Source organism: Lampris incognitus, chromosome 6, assembly GCF_029633865.1.
Source record: "Lampris incognitus isolate fLamInc1 chromosome 6, fLamInc1.hap2, whole genome shotgun sequence".
NCBI lineage: Eukaryota > Metazoa > Chordata > Actinopteri > Lampriformes > Lampridae > Lampris > Lampris incognitus.
This window is the reverse complement of record NC_079216.1, coordinates 64473509-64491866: the sequence shown is the minus strand read 5'-3', so window position 1 is coordinate 64491866 and position 18358 is coordinate 64473509. Positions and strand designations below refer to the sequence as shown.

Sequence of the window (18358 nt, the reverse complement as noted above, 5' to 3'; positions counted from 1 at the left end):
TAAATGACCACTTCAGTTCAGCATGTTGACATCTGTATTAAAAACCTAATTTATACAAAGGGAATTTGTACTTCTATCAGCTTGCAAATGATTTAAGTTTGAGGATGCTAGGGTCCGCGGTGGTGTAGCGGTCTAAGCATCGGCTTTGTGTCGATGCAGTTGCCCACTGGGGACTGGGGTTCGCGCCCCGGTCTCGTCAGATCCGACTATGGCCGGACTCGAGGAAGCAGCAATAATTGGCAACGCTGTCTTCGGGAGGGGGGCGGAGTCGGCTTGTGTTCGTCACGTGAATGCATCTCTGGGTGTGTCGGAAAAAGCAGTGGTTCGGCATGGATTCGCCTTGTCACGAAAGTAGCGAGGCGTCTCCTTCGAGACTGCCGGCCGGAGAGATGCAGTTGGCGAACGCATGCAGTACGAGGGAGGGTGTTTGAACTAAAATAGGGATCGATTGGCCACTAAATTGGGAGAAAATCAGAATAAAAAAAAAAAAAGCCCATGGCATCCTCAAGGACCCCACTCACCCAGGACACCATCTGTTTGAACAGCTGCCCTCAGGCAGCCGTTACAGGACAATAAGAGCTCGGACAAACAGACTAAAGAACAGTTTCTATCCCCGAGCCATAACCTCACTAAATGCTGCTAAGTCTTGATTCCGTACTTTTTGTGCAATATGTTGGTCTTCAGTAGAATGTAGAAATGAATGTGTGTGTGTGCTTTATGTTTTTTTATTCTTTTTATATTGATTTTTGAACTGATAAGAACTGCACTTTCAAATTTCGTTGTACTTATACAATGACAAATAGTTCTATTCTATTCAAAAATAAAACTTTGAACATGTTTGTGTGTACCTGGTTCTTGTTGGGGTTTTCCATAAACACACATTCTTTCATGCTATAGGAAACCACTGCATTGCCCCCCAGGGCTGCCACATGGGCTCGGACCATGGCGAACACCTCTGCTATGAATGAGTGAAGGAAACCACTGACGCCACCCTCCTGGCAAGACACACACATCACAGATGTTACAAGTGCAACAGGTGTGTCAGCAATGGCCGCGAGGGAGATTTTTGGCCCTCTGGTGTCGCTCATACCTCGCGTAGTGACGTGGTCTCCCTGATAAAGAACATGTTGATGATCCCAAGGTACTTGATGATGCGCGTCCCGGGGAGGAAGGAGAGCGGCGTCATCTTCACCACGGTGACGGAGCTGCCGCCAAACGAGCGGGTGGAGCGCAGTGAGCGGGAACGTCCCTCGGGCAGTGGACTGCAGCGCTCCGACGACGAGACTATAGATCCGAGACAGAGCCAAGGGAGTGGGACACAGCGGGGGTCCGTGAGAAGGATGAGGACGACATAAGGAAGGGGATACAAGAGGGAAAAGAGATGGGAACAGTTCGAAAATAATACAGGATAAAGCAGATATGAGCTGTGAGGCTGAAGAAATGTGGAATCGCAGCTGTGAGTGCAGGTACACTGTACAGCAGGGAAGAGCTGTGCACGCCAAAGTGAGTGTATACTTACATGTGAGTGCGGGTACGCAATGGTTTACATTTAAAAGACTGAGTTTATATGCAATGGTGGATGTGTGGTAGTATAACCAATCAAAAAGCATGCACTGCCATGCGTCTCATGCAGCTGAGGACAAAAAGACAGCCACACAGTGTCTGCAGACAGACAGACAGACCTGGGCACAGCTGTGTATGTTTACAAGTGTCCATATCTGGGGATACAGTACTACCGTATGATGAAGTGCGTGAGTGAGTAGTGTTTCTTGGAGACTGTTTGGATGTGTGTGAGAGAGGCTTTGGGAAATGGAGAGAGAGAGAGAGAGAGAGAGAGAGACAACTATGAGCTCAGCTGGGCACAAGTAAATGAGCGAGAGTGTGAAAGATGTTACTTCTTCTACTGCAAGCCGATCAGTGTTGCTCACGTCCACCGAGCCGGGAACCTTCAGAGCCAATTCAGACACATTAAATTGCAGTTCATCTCCTGCACAGTGACTCGGTATAGTAGGAGATCTCACACAGAGGCATCCTCCCCCGTCCCAAGCTTTAACGTGATGCAACACTTTCAGTGGGTTACAAATAAGGGGAGTATTTTAGCAATTACTAAAAGAGCTATCCAAGTATTCAGGGATATGGTCTTTCTTAAAAATCCCCCCCCCCCTTTTTCCAATCCAATTATCCCACTCTTCCGAGCCGTCCCGGTCGCTGCTCCACCCCCTCTGCCGATCCAGGGAGGGCTGCAGACTACCACACGCCTCCTCTGATACATGTGGAGTCGCCGGCTACTCCTTTTCACCTGACAGCGAGGAGTCTCACCGGGTGGACGTAGCGCGTGGGAGGTTCAGGCTATTCCCCCCAGTTCCCCCTCCCCCCCGAACAGGCACCCCGACCGACCAGAGGAGGCGCTAGTGCAGCGACCAGGATACATACCCACATCCGGCTACCCACCCGCAGACGCGGCCAATTGTGTCTGTAGGGACGCCCAACCGAGCCGGAGGTAACACGGGGATTCGAACTGGCGATCCCCGTGTTGGTAGGCGACGGAATAGACCGCCACACTACTGAACACCTTTAAATGTTTTGTTGACAGGATGAAATTAAAAGTACTGTAAGAGGGAAGCTAAGGGAAGGAGAAGGTTGCCTACGGTTCTGCTCTACCACAAATAAAACTACATTCAGCAAACCAGGCTAATAAATAGGCACTATATGCAGAAAAATAAAAAATTGAAGGGGGGGGGGGGCCTTCAGCAACTCGTCACCATTGTGCTGCAACCCACCCTACCTGTACAGATTAAAGCAAACGCCTAAGGGAAAGAGGCTGGACACTGAGCGGGACAATACTTCTACCTTTTACACTACCATGGTCACAGAGTCAGAGGGACTTCGGGGCACATCTGCCGACAGGGGGGATCCCTTTGAGGGGCGGGGCTTCAACTTTCACACTCTAGCTAATAAGCCGGTGCTTGATTTACAATACTCCGCCCCCCGGCGGCATGCAGGGAGGGTGTGTGTGTGTGTGTGGGTGTGTGAGAGAAACTGCGCTGTGTACGTGAGAATGATCACCAGAGTGTGCTAGAGACTGTGTCCTCCTACTTGTCTTAACTGATCCTCGTCTTATGGTGTGAGCTTTCAGCCTAAGCAGCTCTAGCCAGGTGCTGCATCTGTCTGCAAAGGAACCGTAATCAACGGAGGGAGCTGGAGAGAACACATGTACACAAACAGAACACACCAGTGCAAGCATACACACACCAGCCAGCCACACACACACACACGCACGCACACACACGCGCAAACAGAGAAAAAAACAAAAAACAAAAAACAAAAAAAACAGGACACAAAAACAAAACGAAAACAAAACAAACAGAAAAAGAACATAAGAGGATGACGTTTGGGAGCGGTGCAAGGTTACTGTGTCCAAAGAGACAAAAGGATGAGAAATCACAACAGGGCAATGTAGTTTTCATGGTAGCCAGGAGGTGGGGTGGGGGAGGTGGAAGACAAGAAGGAGAGCTTACCCCTGGATGAGATGGCGGCATTCTCTGGGACTCCTGTTGTCACACACACACACACACACACACACACACAATCATAAACTACCTCCACACTCAGCAGGGTGTATGCTGAGGTCTGACAACCCCCGGGCTTTCTGCTTTGGGGACTCGTATGAATGATGCCTTTTCCAAGCCTAAATTCTAATGTCATAACATATATGGCTGTGTAGGTTCATTCATTTTTAATCCGGACCGTGTACAGTTCTCAAGGGATGTGAACGGAAGGTCTGCTATGAGGCTTACACCAAATCATCCATCCTCACATCAGCAGCAAGTGTCATGCTATACCTTAGGGACAACTGGTATCTAGATGTCACACCGCTGTCTAAAGCACTGGTTCTCAACCTGGGGGTCGGGACCCCCCAAGGGGGTCGTGAGATAATTTCCGGGGGTCGCCAGATGGTTGTGGCGCAAACGATCACGAAACTGTCCAGACTCACGGTGCACCTGATGTGAAAAATAGGGTGTACTGTCTCTTTAATTGCTGTGCCGTCAAGAGTACGAAAGGCGGTGGTGCCCTCAGAGAGCAATACATTACTAAACGTATGTACGTCTAGAAGATAATAATAATCATTCTTCATATCAGGGCCAGCATAAACCAACATTGCTGGCATTGAATGTTACAGAAATTTAACATATATCATTGTCACCTTTGAAAACGCATTCAATTTTGTGTCATATGATTCACCTGGAGACACACATCAGCAATAACAGCTTCTGTGCATATAATAGGGATACTTTTCGAGCGTCAGCTTCTTAAGGGGACCCTGGGATCCAGCGGTCTTGGTGGCTATTGTGCGTGGAGGACAACAGCAGACTAAAGCATGTGCAGTCCAGAACAAGGTTAAAGTATATAGTTGATATACAAAGACTAACGTTTAGTAGGACGCGCTTGCATGCAAGTGACCACAATTTGCGACACCTAGCCCACAGTGGGGGCGGCGCGGTGGCACAGTGATTAGTGCTTCACAGCAAGAAGGTCCTGGGTTTGAGCTCCAGGGTTGTCCAACCTTGGGGGTCGTCCCGGGTTGGTCTGTGTGGCTTTCCTCTGGATGCACCAGTTTCCTCCAACAGTCCAAAGACATGTGGGTCAGGTGAATCGGCTGAACAGAATTGTCCCTAGGTGTGAATGTGTCGGCCCTGTGATGGACTGGCGGCCTGTCCAGGGTGTCTCCCCGCCTGCCGCCCAATGACTGCTGGGATAGGCTCCAGCATTCCATGACCCGAAATCGGATAAGCGGCTTGGATAACGGATGGCTGGATATAGACTGAGTTATAGTTTTTACATTACATTGCCTGTATTAGTGGTATAATTTGCGTTAGAATAGATTTTGAGTGTGTTTGTGAGAGTCAAATTGTGTATGCACATGAGGGGCCATTATTTCAGTAAATCTAAGAACCCTAATTAAAGCAAAAATCGAATTAGCTGTTCTGTCTGTGGGTAAAGCAATGGTCTTCCTGTGTGAGTTCGGTAGCTTTCATGTGTTATATTACAGTAATCCCTGCACAGTCTCGGGAAGACAGTTTATGAGTGATCAAATGTGTTTGCATCGGGGTGTCATGAGTTAAATGTCCAAGTTAAATGCCCCCCCCCCAGTGTAGGGGGGGGCACCAACCTGATTACCTGATTGTTCTGGGGGAGTCGCAACTTGAAAAGGTTGAGAACCAGTGGTCTAAAGTTCACTACATAACCACGACTCTGTAGGCTAGGAGACGTTACCATTTATTTACCTGCTGGAGGTATCATTAACAGGTGATTTTGGCAGATTTTTGCAGCTGGAGTGAATAAAGAGACTGTACCTGGAGTGCGGGTAGGGGGAGATGGGTGTGGCCTGTTAGTGAATGAGAGAAGGCGAGGGAGCAAAAGATGAGGGTGAGGATTAAAGTCTACCTGAGATTTTGGCTAACGGCTGATTGTTGGCAGATGACTCAGTGCACAGCTCCAGGGGAAACTGCAGCTGCTCTTCATTCTCGCTAACTCCTGAAAGAAGCACACACAAAGACTCTTGTTTCAGCCTCGTCCCACACTCCTGCCGCAAGAAAATGGTTCTTTTTCCCAGAGTTAATTCACTTTATAGGCATCCTGAGGTCCTTCATCACCCTGACCTTTGGTGATGGCCTTGTCGCCTGGCTTCTCCTGAGTATGGTCCTTGTCAAAACTCATGGCAACCGCTGTCACTGCAACCTAGAGAGGGGTACAGGAAGTGAAAAAGAGTAAAGTGGTACTGTATTAATTACCTCCAATATTGTAATTTACATTATTTTATGATTCAGAGGTTCATCCAAGTTGTGTGACTAAGGACCAACAGTCACCTGGATAAGTTCCTCTTCCGGGACTGCTACAGTGAAGTTGAGATGACAAAGGCAGCAGGGGATCATGGAACGCAGCTTGAAGTACAAACTCTGCCACACACATCATGTAGATTTGAAACAAATTACAATCATAACAGGATACCGAGTATGCACAGTCCTGCCACATGCAGTATACTTTCCCTATTACATCAGTACGAGAACAAATCTTCTCAGTAGAAACACTTTCCAACCTGGAGAGAGTTACTGCTGCATAATGACACAAACATTGACTTACTGACCCACAGGAGTTCCTTACTTTTAAAAGGTTCTCACAGAGATCATTGAAGATCTTGTTCAGACCCTGATTGGTAAGAGTCGCATTACTCAACCTAAAGACCCGCACTGACGTAAACATCTGGAAAATAAACACAAGAGGAAGGGGATTAGCAAAGAGAAAAACAGAATAGAGGGTGGTTTGGAGGAAAGAAGAACGTTTGATGTATTCAATGACCTGTAGTCCTGAAGTCCAGTTGTAAATCCCAGGCATGAGCTCAGTGTTACAGCTGTAGAAGCCTAAAGACCCAAGATGAGAGACACTTTATTAGTCCTCGTGAGGAAATTCTGCTCTTCATTTAACCCATCCTAGCTGTGTAGCTGGGAGCAGTGGGCAGCTGCCGTGCAGTGCCCGGGGACCAACTCCAGTTCGTCTTGCCATGCCTCGGTCAGGGGCACAGACAGGAGTATCAACCCTAACATGCATGTCATTCTAACAGTGGGAGAAAGCGGAGCACCCACAGAAAACATGCAAACTCCACACAGAGGACGGCCTGGGATGACCTCCCAAGGTTGGACAACCCTGGGGTTCAAACCCAGGACCTTCTTGCTGTGAGGCGACAGCGCTAACCACTGGGCTACCGTGCCGCCCTGGTGGAGATCAAGTGAGAAAGAGACACAGAAGGGCAGAGGATTAATAATACTCTATATACTGTATTGATGCATGCTCAATAATCCAGGTAAGGCAATCACAGAAAGTCGAATCAGTTCATCTGGACACAACGTTTATTGAGAGAAACGTTTCATCACTCATCTAAGCGACCTCTTCATCAGTCTCAACTGACTGCAGGTATCCCACCATTATCAACAATGCAGTCCAAAACTTTTATATGGAGGAAGTGGAAAAGAGGGCTCTGATGTCCTTGCCATGGGCACCACCTAGCCATTGGTTCAGATTTGTGGATGACACATGGGTTAAAATTACATTGCAGGCTGTACCACATTTCACCAACCACATTAACTCTGTGGACAACCACATCAAGTTCACCAGGGAAGATGTGAAAAATGACAGGTTAGCCTTCTTACACTGTGAAATTGCAATGGGTGACATTTGATGTTTACCGTAAACCAACACATACTGATCAGTACTTAAGGTTTGACTCTCATCAGCCACTGGAGCACAAACTAGCAGTCATCAGGACGCTGTGCCACCAAGCTGACAATGTCCCCACTGACTCACTTGGCTGGGGAAGGGGAGAAATCCCACATTAAACAGGCCCTGGTTTAAGTGTGGTTTTCCTAACTGGGCATTTGTCAAAGCCAGGAAGACATCCAAACGGTGCACCAGCCGATCGAAGAGAGGAGAAGGACACCAGCTGTCTAAGTGTAAACCAGCGGTGACTCCGTATGTGGCGGGAGTGTCAGAAAAGTTGAGATGTGAATTTTCCAAACACCGCATCTCAGTTGCTTTCAAACCCCAAAACACACTGCACCAGAAGTTGGTCCACGACAAGGATCGGGTCCCCGACACAAACAGAGCAATATAGTGTACGCTGTTAAGTGCCGAGAGGATTGCAGTGACTTGTACATTGCGGAAACCAAACAGACGCTGGCCAAGAGGATGGCACAACACATTAGAGCTAACGCGTCAGGCCAGGACTCCGCAGTCTACACCATCTACAGGCCAGTGGCCACTCCTTCAAGGATGAGGATGTGCACATCCTTGATAGGGAGGAACACTGGTTTGAACAGGGAGTCAAAGGGGCCATCTATGTGAAGAGGGAACGACCATCCCTGAACTGGGGGGGGGGGGTGCGGCTAAGAGTACAGCTGTCGCCATCTTACAATGCTGTGATTGCAACCATTCCCCAATCCCCTGTGAATAGTACACATGGCCATTGTAACTCTAGTTAATGGTCACAGCAATTTGCATATGAAACTGATTGTTGGTTTTGGTCGTTATGCCACTGTATTGTTTATAAGGGTGGGACACCTGCAGTCAGTTGAGACTGAAGAGGTCCCTTAGATGAGTGATGAAACATTTCTCTCAATAAATGCTGTGTCCAGATAAACTGATTCAACTTTCTGTGCATACTCTACTAGTTTTCAAATGTTCCTAAGAACCCCAAAGTACTGTTGGCTCTCTATTCTGCCAGAGAGATCTTTATATTTATCGGCTGTACAGGGACTAATAGCCCGTACATGCTGAAAGCATTAACTGACATGCCTTATTTGACACTTTTTTGGTGCAGTGCAGGCCTCCAAACAGGTCATTTATGACATCAGAAACCACCAAAAAAAGTTATGTTTTGGTTGCTGGCTCCTTTTATTGACACTCCAAAATCAAGTCAACTTAAGAGGAGGAGTTTCAAGGCAATCTGATGTGCCAATTTATGCTATTTATGCATTCATCCTATTTAAAACAATTGGTGTACTTACGAATGCATGTGTCAGAAGTCCCTGATTAGATGGCTGAAATACCTGACAAGTGAACTGAATTAACTACCTAGCAGAGTAGAAAGCCAGCAGTACTGTGGGTCCCCCAAGACCCTTATTTAGAAATCACTGAATTAGAGCACTGAGCTATGGCAACAGCTACATGCAATACAGTAAGAATGTGGCTGGTTTGGACATATAGTTGGTTTAGAGCTGGTGCATCGAAGTATGCACCAGCTCTAAACCAACTATATTTATAATTATAATAGGAGGTGGAGCTGGAGGTGGCAGAGTTGAAGATGCCAAGATTTTCCTTGGGAGTGACGAAGAAGGACAGGATTAGGAATGAGTATATTCGAGGGACAGCTCAGGTTGGACGGTTTGGAGACAAAGCAAGAGAGGCAAAATTGAGATGGTTTGGACATGTGTAGAAGAGAGATGCTGGGTACAATGAGAGAAGGATGCTGAATATGGAGCTGCCAGGAAAGAGGAAAAGAGGAAGGCCAAAGAGGAGGTTTATGGATGTGGTGAGGGAGGACATGCAAGTGGCTGGTGTGACAGAGGAAGATGCAGAGGACAGGAAGAGATGAAAACGGATAATCCGCTGTGGCGACCCCTAACGGGAGCAGCTGAGAGTAGTAGTACAGCTGGTGCATACCTGCAGGGGGAGGGGCATCAGTGAGAAGGGAGTGGATGTCCTCCACAGCATCAGTGTCGTCAATCTGCAAAGAACGAGGCAAATAATGTCAGGACAGTTTTACATGCAACCACATAGTGAGCAATACAACTATTTTTTTTGCTAATACACACACACACACACACACACCTCCAGCACGAAGGCGTCTTTCTTGCCATGGGAGAGGTCCAGCTCCGACAGCTCATCGGAGCTCTCCGAGTGGGAGCGCAGAAGTCTGGAGCGTTGTCTGGGCTCCGGGATAGGAGAACCGACCAACTCCTCCGTCAGCTCCTGGGAGAGGCAAGGCACACCATGGCTCAGCTGTGAGCAGACTGGACATCACACAGAGCTGACAATACCTAAACAGAGCCCATCTGCATCCCACAACTGTCGCCTGACAGTGACAGACTAGTAAAACGACTGGGTTAATATTCTTAACATAGCTTCACGAAGTACTTCATGAGTGTGCAGTATCTGATAAGGCGGCACCACCAGCTATACAAACATAACACACACACACACACACACACACACACAGACACACACACACACACACACACAGCCATCTGTTAATTTGAATATGGATCCAGAAGAGTAAGGGGTGGAGCAAACAACAAGCCACCAAACAGACATGAGTGACAGTGTGAAATGTGAAGGGTAGATGGTCACATTAGGTATGACAGAGACACGAGAGGTTTTGAACTGTGACACTGGTGTAAGTGGCTCTTGAAGAGGTCAATCTTGGGTGGGTTACGGTAGTCGCCTTGCTCCCAACTGTCCCCCAATAAAGAGCTGTTACATAAAGTGTAGTCGGCACAGGATTGTGATTAATAAGAGTGAAACATCTGTCATGCGTTGCTGTATCTGACAGCTGAAACTGGGCATGCTCAGTACCATGTTTATGCCGTGGAACACTTCTGGGTCCAGGGCAAATAATTTCTTTAATGACCAGGGAGAGACAAGAGGGATAAGTTTATCATGATGCACAGAGAACAGATCATACACACTTTTTTTTTTTAACTCGGGGCAAAGCCGAGACTCATTTACTAATGTATTGGCTTTATATAGTTGTAAAACAGCACCGTGGCCAGGACTGAAACACCTTAATGCCACAGGCATCCAAAGAGATGTCACTCTTCTTGTCATTTACAGGCTCCAATAGTTAAAAACTGCAATGTTTTAATTATGACTCGACAAAGTAAATATGGGAGATTTATATTTTCATCTTTCGTATCTTAAGAAGGCTGAACTGGAAGGGTGACCAATGAAATGTGGCCCCGCAGAGCTAGACATCCTGGCTGTTTGCATGAAAATTCACTACTGTACAGACCGTTTTAATCAATGGAAATCTGCTGCGATAAATGGCAGCGTACATTCTAAACGACAGAAGCTAGTTTTCTCTCAGAATCACAGTTTGCATGCTCTCGCGCCTCTCACCGGGGGATTTATTTGGTAGAGCTCTTTATTCTTCGTTATGGTGTCGCTGATCTGTTTCTGGATGGCCAGGATGTGCTGCTCATTGCTCACGTCGCCAGGGGTCTTCCCCACAATCTGAATCCCGCCAGGCGCGGGCAGGGCTGTCAAATACACTCCTGTAGCAGACTAAATTAAACAGAAAAAATAAAAATAAACACAAAGAAACATATTACGACCAACAAATGAAATCCACGGCAGACGACCCTCGTTGCACATGAAGAGACTGTAAACTTACAGCGAGCCCCAGCAGCATGTTCTCGCCCACACTGATCTGTATCCGCAGGCCGAACAGAGCGTTCATGCTGCGAAGCTTCAGTTTGTTCATTAACTGCGTGTGCAGCTCGTACTCCATGAATGGCAGCAGGTTGGAGATAGCCGTGGCGTTCACCTCTCCTTGGGCCTTCTTCTTGGAACGGCAAAGCCTTGAAGACCAGACACGTTTTTCTTAATTCCCTGTCATTCATTTTCCCTCAAAAATACTTAATTTTCATGTTCAGAGAAAAGTTTTAGCCCATAATCAAAGTTAATACTTGTTAAAAAAAAAGCTGAATGAGTTTCCCTTTGCTGCCAGCAGCCATGTTGCTGGGACAAGTGTTACATTTTTGACATGACAAAGAACTGAAATACTTTTTTTTTGTTCCCCCTTTTTCTCCCCAATTGTATCCGGCTGATCACCCCGTTCTCTGAACCATCCTGGTTGCTGCTCCACCCTCTCTGCCGATCCGGGGAGGGCTGCAGACTACCACATACCTCTTCCGATACATGTGGAGTCACCAGCCGCTTCTTTTCACCTGACAGTGAGGAGTTTCACCAGGGGGACGTAGCGCATGGGAGGATCACGCTATTACCCCCCAGTTCCCCCTCCCCCCAGAACAGGAGCCCCGATCGACCAGAGGAGGCACTAGTGCAGCGACCAGGACACATACCCACAATCCAGCTTCCCACCCGCAGACACGGCCAGTTGTGTCTGCAGGGACGCCCGACCAAGCCGGAGGTAACACGGAGATCTGAACTGGCGATTCCCGTGTCGGTAGGCAACGGAATAGACCGCCACGCCACCTGGACACCCAAGTGTTACATTTTTGACATGGCGAAGAATTAACTGAAATACTTAATGACCCTTTGTATTTTTCCCTACAGAAATTACTAGAATTTATCTTGATAATACACAATAAAACAATGATCAAAAGAAGACTAAAGAGTAAAAAATTCAACCTGGCCTGGATGAGGCAACCTTTCCCGGTGACAGCAGCTTCTGGTGGCAGGTCAATGCTTGTAAAAAGCACATCAGGAACCTTGTGAAAATAAAACAAAAAGGAAGGAGAAAAATAAAAACAATCCTCAAGTGCTCTCACCTCGGTTTATCTTCACACAGCTAAACCCAACATCTTTTACACAGTGTGATGCATTTGTAGACCAGAGTGTGTATGAGACCTTCTGTCGCCTGCAGTGGTAGCAGTAGGTGAGCTGGGCGGGAAAGGGCATGTTGAACTCATCATAGGGTATGTGACAGAAGCCGCAGCTTGGGGGAGATGCCTCCTCAAACCTGGGGAACAACATATTCACAGTCCGGTGTCAGCCTCCCCGGCTCTTCTCAGCTGGACATATTTCAATTGAATCAAACACTATTCAACATTAATATAACATGATTATGATCACACACACACTACAACCTGTGGTCACTGTCCAGACAGCCCTCACGCATAAACCGAGGATTCAAGATGGCTGCTGTGCCCGATGCCGAGAGGATGCACACTTCCTCACTTTGTAAAGAGCAGGTAGAAAAACAAGAAACAGGAAATATTACACAAAATGTGAACCACTTGTTTGTGTGTGAGGATGTGTTGTGTATGTGATGGAGAGAGATTTTTGAGAAACTGGCCCCTGGTAACACCGGGGTTGTCTGCTCAAGCAGAGAGTGAATGAAATGACAGACTAAGAGGAATGAAATAATCAAAAAAGGGACACTGATAATGTGTGAATTCTTGTAAGCTGTACTAACTGACTGGGGCTCCATGATATTGTCTAAAAGATACTACAAAGCATTTACTTGAGTATTACTGCAGAGATGTGTGTGTGTATGTGAGCTAGTATATGTATGCATGTACTAACCAGATGCTGGTGCTCTCACTGTATCCCACCACGGCATGGCAGCCCAGAGCTTTGGCATGAGACTTGATCTCCTGGCGAATCTCTTCCCACCACGCATCCCGGGTCTCTGGCTCATCTGCAAAACACACAATATGTAGTCAGGCACACACTCACGTGTAACCCAACAATCCACAAAAAAGACCTAACTGAACAATACAGGACAAACAGAAGCTAACACTGAACCTAGTTCATTGTTGGCTAAGACAGATATGTAGTTAGCCATTACCAAAATAGGATTACTGCTCTGGTTGACTGAATGCAAACCTGGCTGCAGAAAAACAGAGACTGGTGTACTGATCTGTTTGCAGAGAAACAGAGACTGCTATACTGATCTGTCTGCAGAGAAACAGAAACTGCTATACTGATCTGTCTGCAGAGAAACAGAGACTGGTGTACTGATCTGTCTGCAGAGAAACAGAGACTGGTGTACTGATCTGTCTGCAGAGAAACAGAGACTGGTGTACTGATCTGTCTGCAGAGAAACAGAAACTGCTATACTGATCTGTCTGCAGAGAAACAGAGACTGGTGTACTGATCTGTCTGCAGAGAAACAGAGACTGGTGTACTGATCTGTCTGCAGAGAAACAGAGACTGGTGTACTGATCTGTCTGCAGAGAAACAGAGACTGGTGTACTGATCTGTCTGCAGAGAAATAGAGACTGGTATACTGATCTGTCTGCCTCCACTTACCAGCAAATACAAGTGACAGAGAAAATAACACAGTGCTTTGCATTTCTTGATGATTAACATGGGTTATATGGTGTATCATAACAAGCCAAAACCACTGTCAGGTTGTTAAAACGATGTGATGATGAGAGTAACATGGCTGTATGAGGATGATGATGATGAAGGCAAGGTCAGATAAAGGTTAGCTGTGTGTTTATGTTGGCCCAATCAGCATTCCATAAGTGCTTGTTATCTGCGACCCAAACACACAGTCTCTCCTCCTTGTCTCCTGTTGATCAGCCACTGTGGTCTCAGGGCAGGAAGGCCGTCATTTGCCCAGTGGCGGATGACTACATGTGCTCTACCAGCTTCTGAATTACATGTGCTCTACCAGCTTCATTTAAAAAAGTATTGAAAACCCAACACTTAGAGGTCCATATCTACTCTGGAGGTCTTGTTGTTCTGGTAAAACGGTGAAAGTGACTTGCAAATTTTGGGATGTGCAAGCTTTTATGGCTGGTGAGCAAAAATAAATAAATAAGTGAAAACCAGTCTTCTTTCCTTGGTGACAAGGTAATGAGACCCAAAAAAAAAAAACCAAGGACACTTTTACGTTCATTGGAATTGAGCCTTCATCATACTCATGGGCAATCTATGAAGGCTAAACCATGGGTGCATCTCAACAGTCTTGTGAGGCCTTGGTCCACGTGCCGCGTCTGTTTTATTTACACTGTTCAGGGGAGTCTAGAACTGTGAAATCCTCGTGGCAAGCTGCCAGGTTTTGTTTATCTCATTCAGTAGTTCTGGATCGGTGAGCCAGGAAGACGAAGAAGAAGCCAAACTAGAGTATTGAGCTACACCCCATGACTCCCTGGGAAGGCCACATGCTGACAGAGCCCCAGAAAGGGAGAGAAATTAAGGCTGCTTGGTGAGCGAGGACATGAGAAGTGGTGGAAAAGAAGAGGAGGGAATGGGAGATCAGTAGAGAGGAGATGGGAAATAGTAATTTATGGTCAGGCTTATTAGACCCACAAATGGGTTCCTGTGAACAGAAACAGCATTTGACACAGGCACACTAACGTGCACACTCATGACCACGTGCACACTCATGGGCAGCAAAGGGCCATATTCATTCACTACAGAGTCCACAGAGCTCTGTCTACTGTTAAAAATCAGGAAGCACCTCTATGAGCCCCCTCCCGACATCACTTCCTCCATTCTTTGAACTCGCCGCTTTCCTTCCGAATCTCATTTCCCCTCTCTCTCACACAACCACAGTTACCCCATCTAATCATCCTTCCTTCCTCTCGCCCTCTGTCTATCTCACCTCTCCCTCTGCATGAATACGGCCCAGTGAGACGGGGATGCACATGCCCGGTCAGCAGCTCTCTGTCACGCAGTAAACCTCTTAAACCACCTCTGGTCTGGACAGGTTTGACCTCAATGCTGATTGAGGAAGTGTTAGAACAGCGCGAGGTCAACGTTAGGGGGGAAAGCTGTGGCTCTGCTGTGCAGCAGGTGGAGGAGGAGCTGAGTGGGGGCAGGTTCCAGCCAGGCGGGATGGGGGTTGGGGAGGGGGAGGAGGGGGGTTGGAAGGAGTAGCACAGCGCATGCTAAAACTCAGCTCAGCACACACTCACAGAGATTAGAGAAAGGAGAATGGCAGCTCACTGAAATAAAATGTTTGGGCCTTGTTGTTGTGTGTGTATGTGTGGAATTTGGTTGCGGATGCACCGCTATGACCGTTGGTAAAAAGAAAGCTCACTGGCGGTCCAGCTAACATGAGCTTCACATGAACCGTATGCATACAGATGTGTGACAGTAGATGGCCTTTGCTGGATCCGTTACTCTACTTCAGTGAGGTGCCATCTCTCCTGTGGGTGAGAGCAGTAAAAGGGGGGAAATACCTGCAGTGACACTATTCCAGTCTAGCAGTTTGTATGAGCGCGTGTTACCCAAGGCTGGGCCAGAACACACCATTAGTACAGAAGAGAGAGAAAGAGAAGAGAAAAAATCTAACAAACAGGCACAACACAAAAGGACAACAGCACTCCACAGTCACTGTGCAAAGACAGACTAGAGTCAGGCCTATCAAAACCACCTCAACAGAAACCAGCAGACAGTGGAGGACAGGCGAAAGGATGAGAACAAAAAGACACAAGCCTTGGCATCATTTATGAGAAGCGAGACTGAATAAAGGGGGAGAGGGAGGCATGCAGTAGCAGTCCAATCCTACAGTCCACTTTGAGCTCGGTTACAGTGAAGACAGAAATGCTGAACAGAGCTCTTCTCAGAACAGTCTGACAACTAAACCCACAATATCGATAAGGAGGTGGTTAGTGTGCAGGAACAACCTAGGCAGGAACACTATCGGATTCATTAAAAAAATAAACGGGGGCGTCCGGGTAGCGTGGCGGTCTACTCCGTTGCCTACCAACACAGGGATCGCCAGCTCAAATCCCCGTGTTAGCTCTGGCTTGGCCGGGCGTCCCTACAGACACAATTGGCCATGTCTACAGGTGGGAAGCCGGATGTGGGTATGTGTCCTGGATGCTGCACTAGCGCCTCCTCTGGTCAGTTGGGGTGCCTGTTCGGGGGAACTGGGGGGGGGGGATAGCATGATCCTCCCACGCGCTACGTCCCCCTGGTGAAACTCCTCACTGTCAGGTGAAAAGAAGCAGCTGGCGACACTACATGTATGGGGGAAGGCATGTGGTAGTCTGCAGCCCTCCCTGGCTCGGCAGAGGGGGTGGAGCAGAGAGCGGGATGGCTCGGAAGAGTGGGGTAATTGGCCAGGTACAATCGGGGAGAAAAGGAGTGGGGGGGGGGGGTCAAAAATAAGCAAATAAATAAATAGATTTTAAAAAAGCATTAGATGTTCTACACATGAAGTTTTAGTAGAATTTCACTGTGGTAACATACAGACAGCTGATATCAGTGTCCCTACCTCTATCTGAGAAGAGCCCTGCTTATCCTAACCCAGCCCGCATCCATCAGCACTCCCCCTTAATTCAACTCCCAGTATATCCAAACTTGGTCCTGTCACAGACCATTAAAAATACCAATGGACAAAAATACTGAAGTTGTTAAGTGGACTTAGATGGGACAAAGTCTATTCTGCTTCAACTTATGAACCCTATTAGCTTGTTGAATTCTCCAACTAAGCTCTTAGTTAAACATGTTGTTAAAATATAGTCGAGCAAATGTCTTATTGCCATCGACTCAGGTCATCAGAAAAAAAGCCTGTATAATACTCTAACACTGGGATTTTGAGACAGGGAGACTATTTCACAAAACGAGGAGAGCACACTTAAGACGACACTTTTGCAAGAACCCGCCACAGCGCCACCTGCAGCCAACAACATCATACAGCGGAAGCAGAAACAGACCAGAGCCATGCACCACTGCTGCACCTCACCTTCGGGAGGCGGCTCAACAGTACACACCGAAGTGGCACACAAGCGCAGCAGCCAGACAATTGGCGTACACACACAGCACAAAGCTAGTCAGTCGCATGATGGAAGGTGAAAGTTGTCCCTGCCCACAAAACAATCTTTGACAAAACTCCAGTTGGCTGAAACCCAAACATTATTTTATTTTTCCAATTATAAAGAGGAAACTGCAGATGCAGCCTACAAATGTGACTAGGGACAGCTTTCACCTTATTCTGAACCAGCACATCACACATTAGGTTCAAGGCTGAGGTCTTAGTCTCGGTGTTAGTCCCTCTGGACAACGACACCATTTCTGATTGGGGTCATTTACAGGCCAGACACAAAGTGGTTGACACTCACACTACAGAGATCAATGGGGAGCTTGCTCATATAGTTTCACAGGACAACGGACCAGTAAGACAAGGACATGTTGCGTTTTTTTTGTGTGTGTACAACTCACCGGGGTTGTGTATGCGGTCAAGGAGTTTGACAGAGCGAGCGCTGACAACCCCCCCAACATGTACCAGGAAGCCAGGCGGAAAGCTTGTCAGGGTGAAGAAGGGGAACTCCTGCTGAGAGAAACAACCACATCATGCCGCAAGTTAGTTGGGGGTTAAATACCATGTGGATGCTTCACCTATTCTGCAATCCTCCCTCATTGTGTCCCAGACATACAACTAAGGTTCCTACACAATTTTACTTATTGCACTATGTGCACACTCCACTACATTTACCACGGTGTGTATGATCATTAATCATTGCCACCTTTGTTGAGACATTCCCTTTTTGGCAAGTTGCTCATTTCAAAGTCCCATGACTTCTAGAGGAACTGTAAGATTTTGTTGTTACTGTCAAAGATACAAAGATTTACCAGCCGCTGAATTTGGGGTTGCACCGGTGAACAGTTTGGAAAAAAAGGCATATTTTTTTTCTGACTTGTAGAGCCCTTTTCCCTGCAAATCTAATGATTTTCTAGTTTTTTGATGATGGTACAGTATCCATCCATCCATCCATTATCCAAGCCTCTTATCCCATGAATGATCTATTTTATATATGTGGGTGATTCTTCAATTAAGGGAGTTTTTCTGTCCTCAGGGTAGATTTTCAAGAAAGAAAAAAAAACGTTTAAAAAAAAAAGTTATTGTATATTTGTTAGAGTTAGGTTCTGTTAGCTATGAAAAAAAGATTCGTGACTCAATGATGACATATTAATACTTTTTCAGTACGTTGAAAATTTGAACGTGCCAGAATTTCACTGTTTTGGGCTTGTCCCCAACCCAGATTTTGTAACTTCTGGGTTGGGGACAGTGCTTAACATTTGGGGGGAGGGAGTTGGAGTGGGGGGGGGGGGTTTAGGGGCAGGGGGAAGGCGGTTAGCTGGCAGGATGAAGAGGAGGGAG

At 47.0% G+C, this 18358-nt stretch overlaps 1 protein-coding gene across 11 annotated transcripts in view; it reads right to left on the bottom strand.

Moving 5' to 3' along the window:
* The window catches only part of c2cd5 (C2 calcium dependent domain containing 5), a 32827-nt gene that overhangs the window by 2204 nt on the left and 12265 nt on the right, over window positions 1–18358 (bottom strand). For 2 of the 11 annotated variants that reach the window (XM_056282610.1, XM_056282615.1), the window contains 19 exons: window positions 17419–17527; window positions 12820–12934; window positions 12381–12470; window positions 12142–12253; window positions 11923–12002; window positions 10943–11129; window positions 10669–10833; window positions 10126–10170; window positions 9382–9522; window positions 9214–9277; window positions 6358–6419; window positions 6163–6261; window positions 5868–5957; window positions 5661–5739; window positions 5446–5535; window positions 3519–3551; window positions 3067–3198; window positions 1091–1284; window positions 849–995 (listed from right to left, as the gene is read on the bottom strand). In XM_056282610.1, the coding sequence (XP_056138585.1) occupies window positions 849–995; window positions 1091–1284; window positions 3067–3198; window positions 3519–3551; window positions 5446–5535; window positions 5661–5739; window positions 5868–5957; window positions 6163–6261; window positions 6358–6419; window positions 9214–9277; window positions 9382–9522; window positions 10126–10170; window positions 10669–10833; window positions 10943–11129; window positions 11923–12002; window positions 12142–12253; window positions 12381–12470; window positions 12820–12934; window positions 17419–17527 (2034 nt within the window). Of the gene's footprint in view, window positions 1–848; window positions 996–1090; window positions 1285–3066; window positions 3199–3518; window positions 3552–5445; window positions 5536–5660; window positions 5740–5867; window positions 5958–6162; window positions 6262–6357; window positions 6420–9213; window positions 9278–9381; window positions 9523–10125; window positions 10171–10668; window positions 10834–10942; window positions 11130–11922; window positions 12003–12141; window positions 12254–12380; window positions 12471–12819; window positions 12935–17418; window positions 17528–18358 lie in introns of those variants that run through there. The other 9 variants (XM_056282613.1, XM_056282617.1, XM_056282611.1 and 6 more) reach the window with 8 other exon arrangements.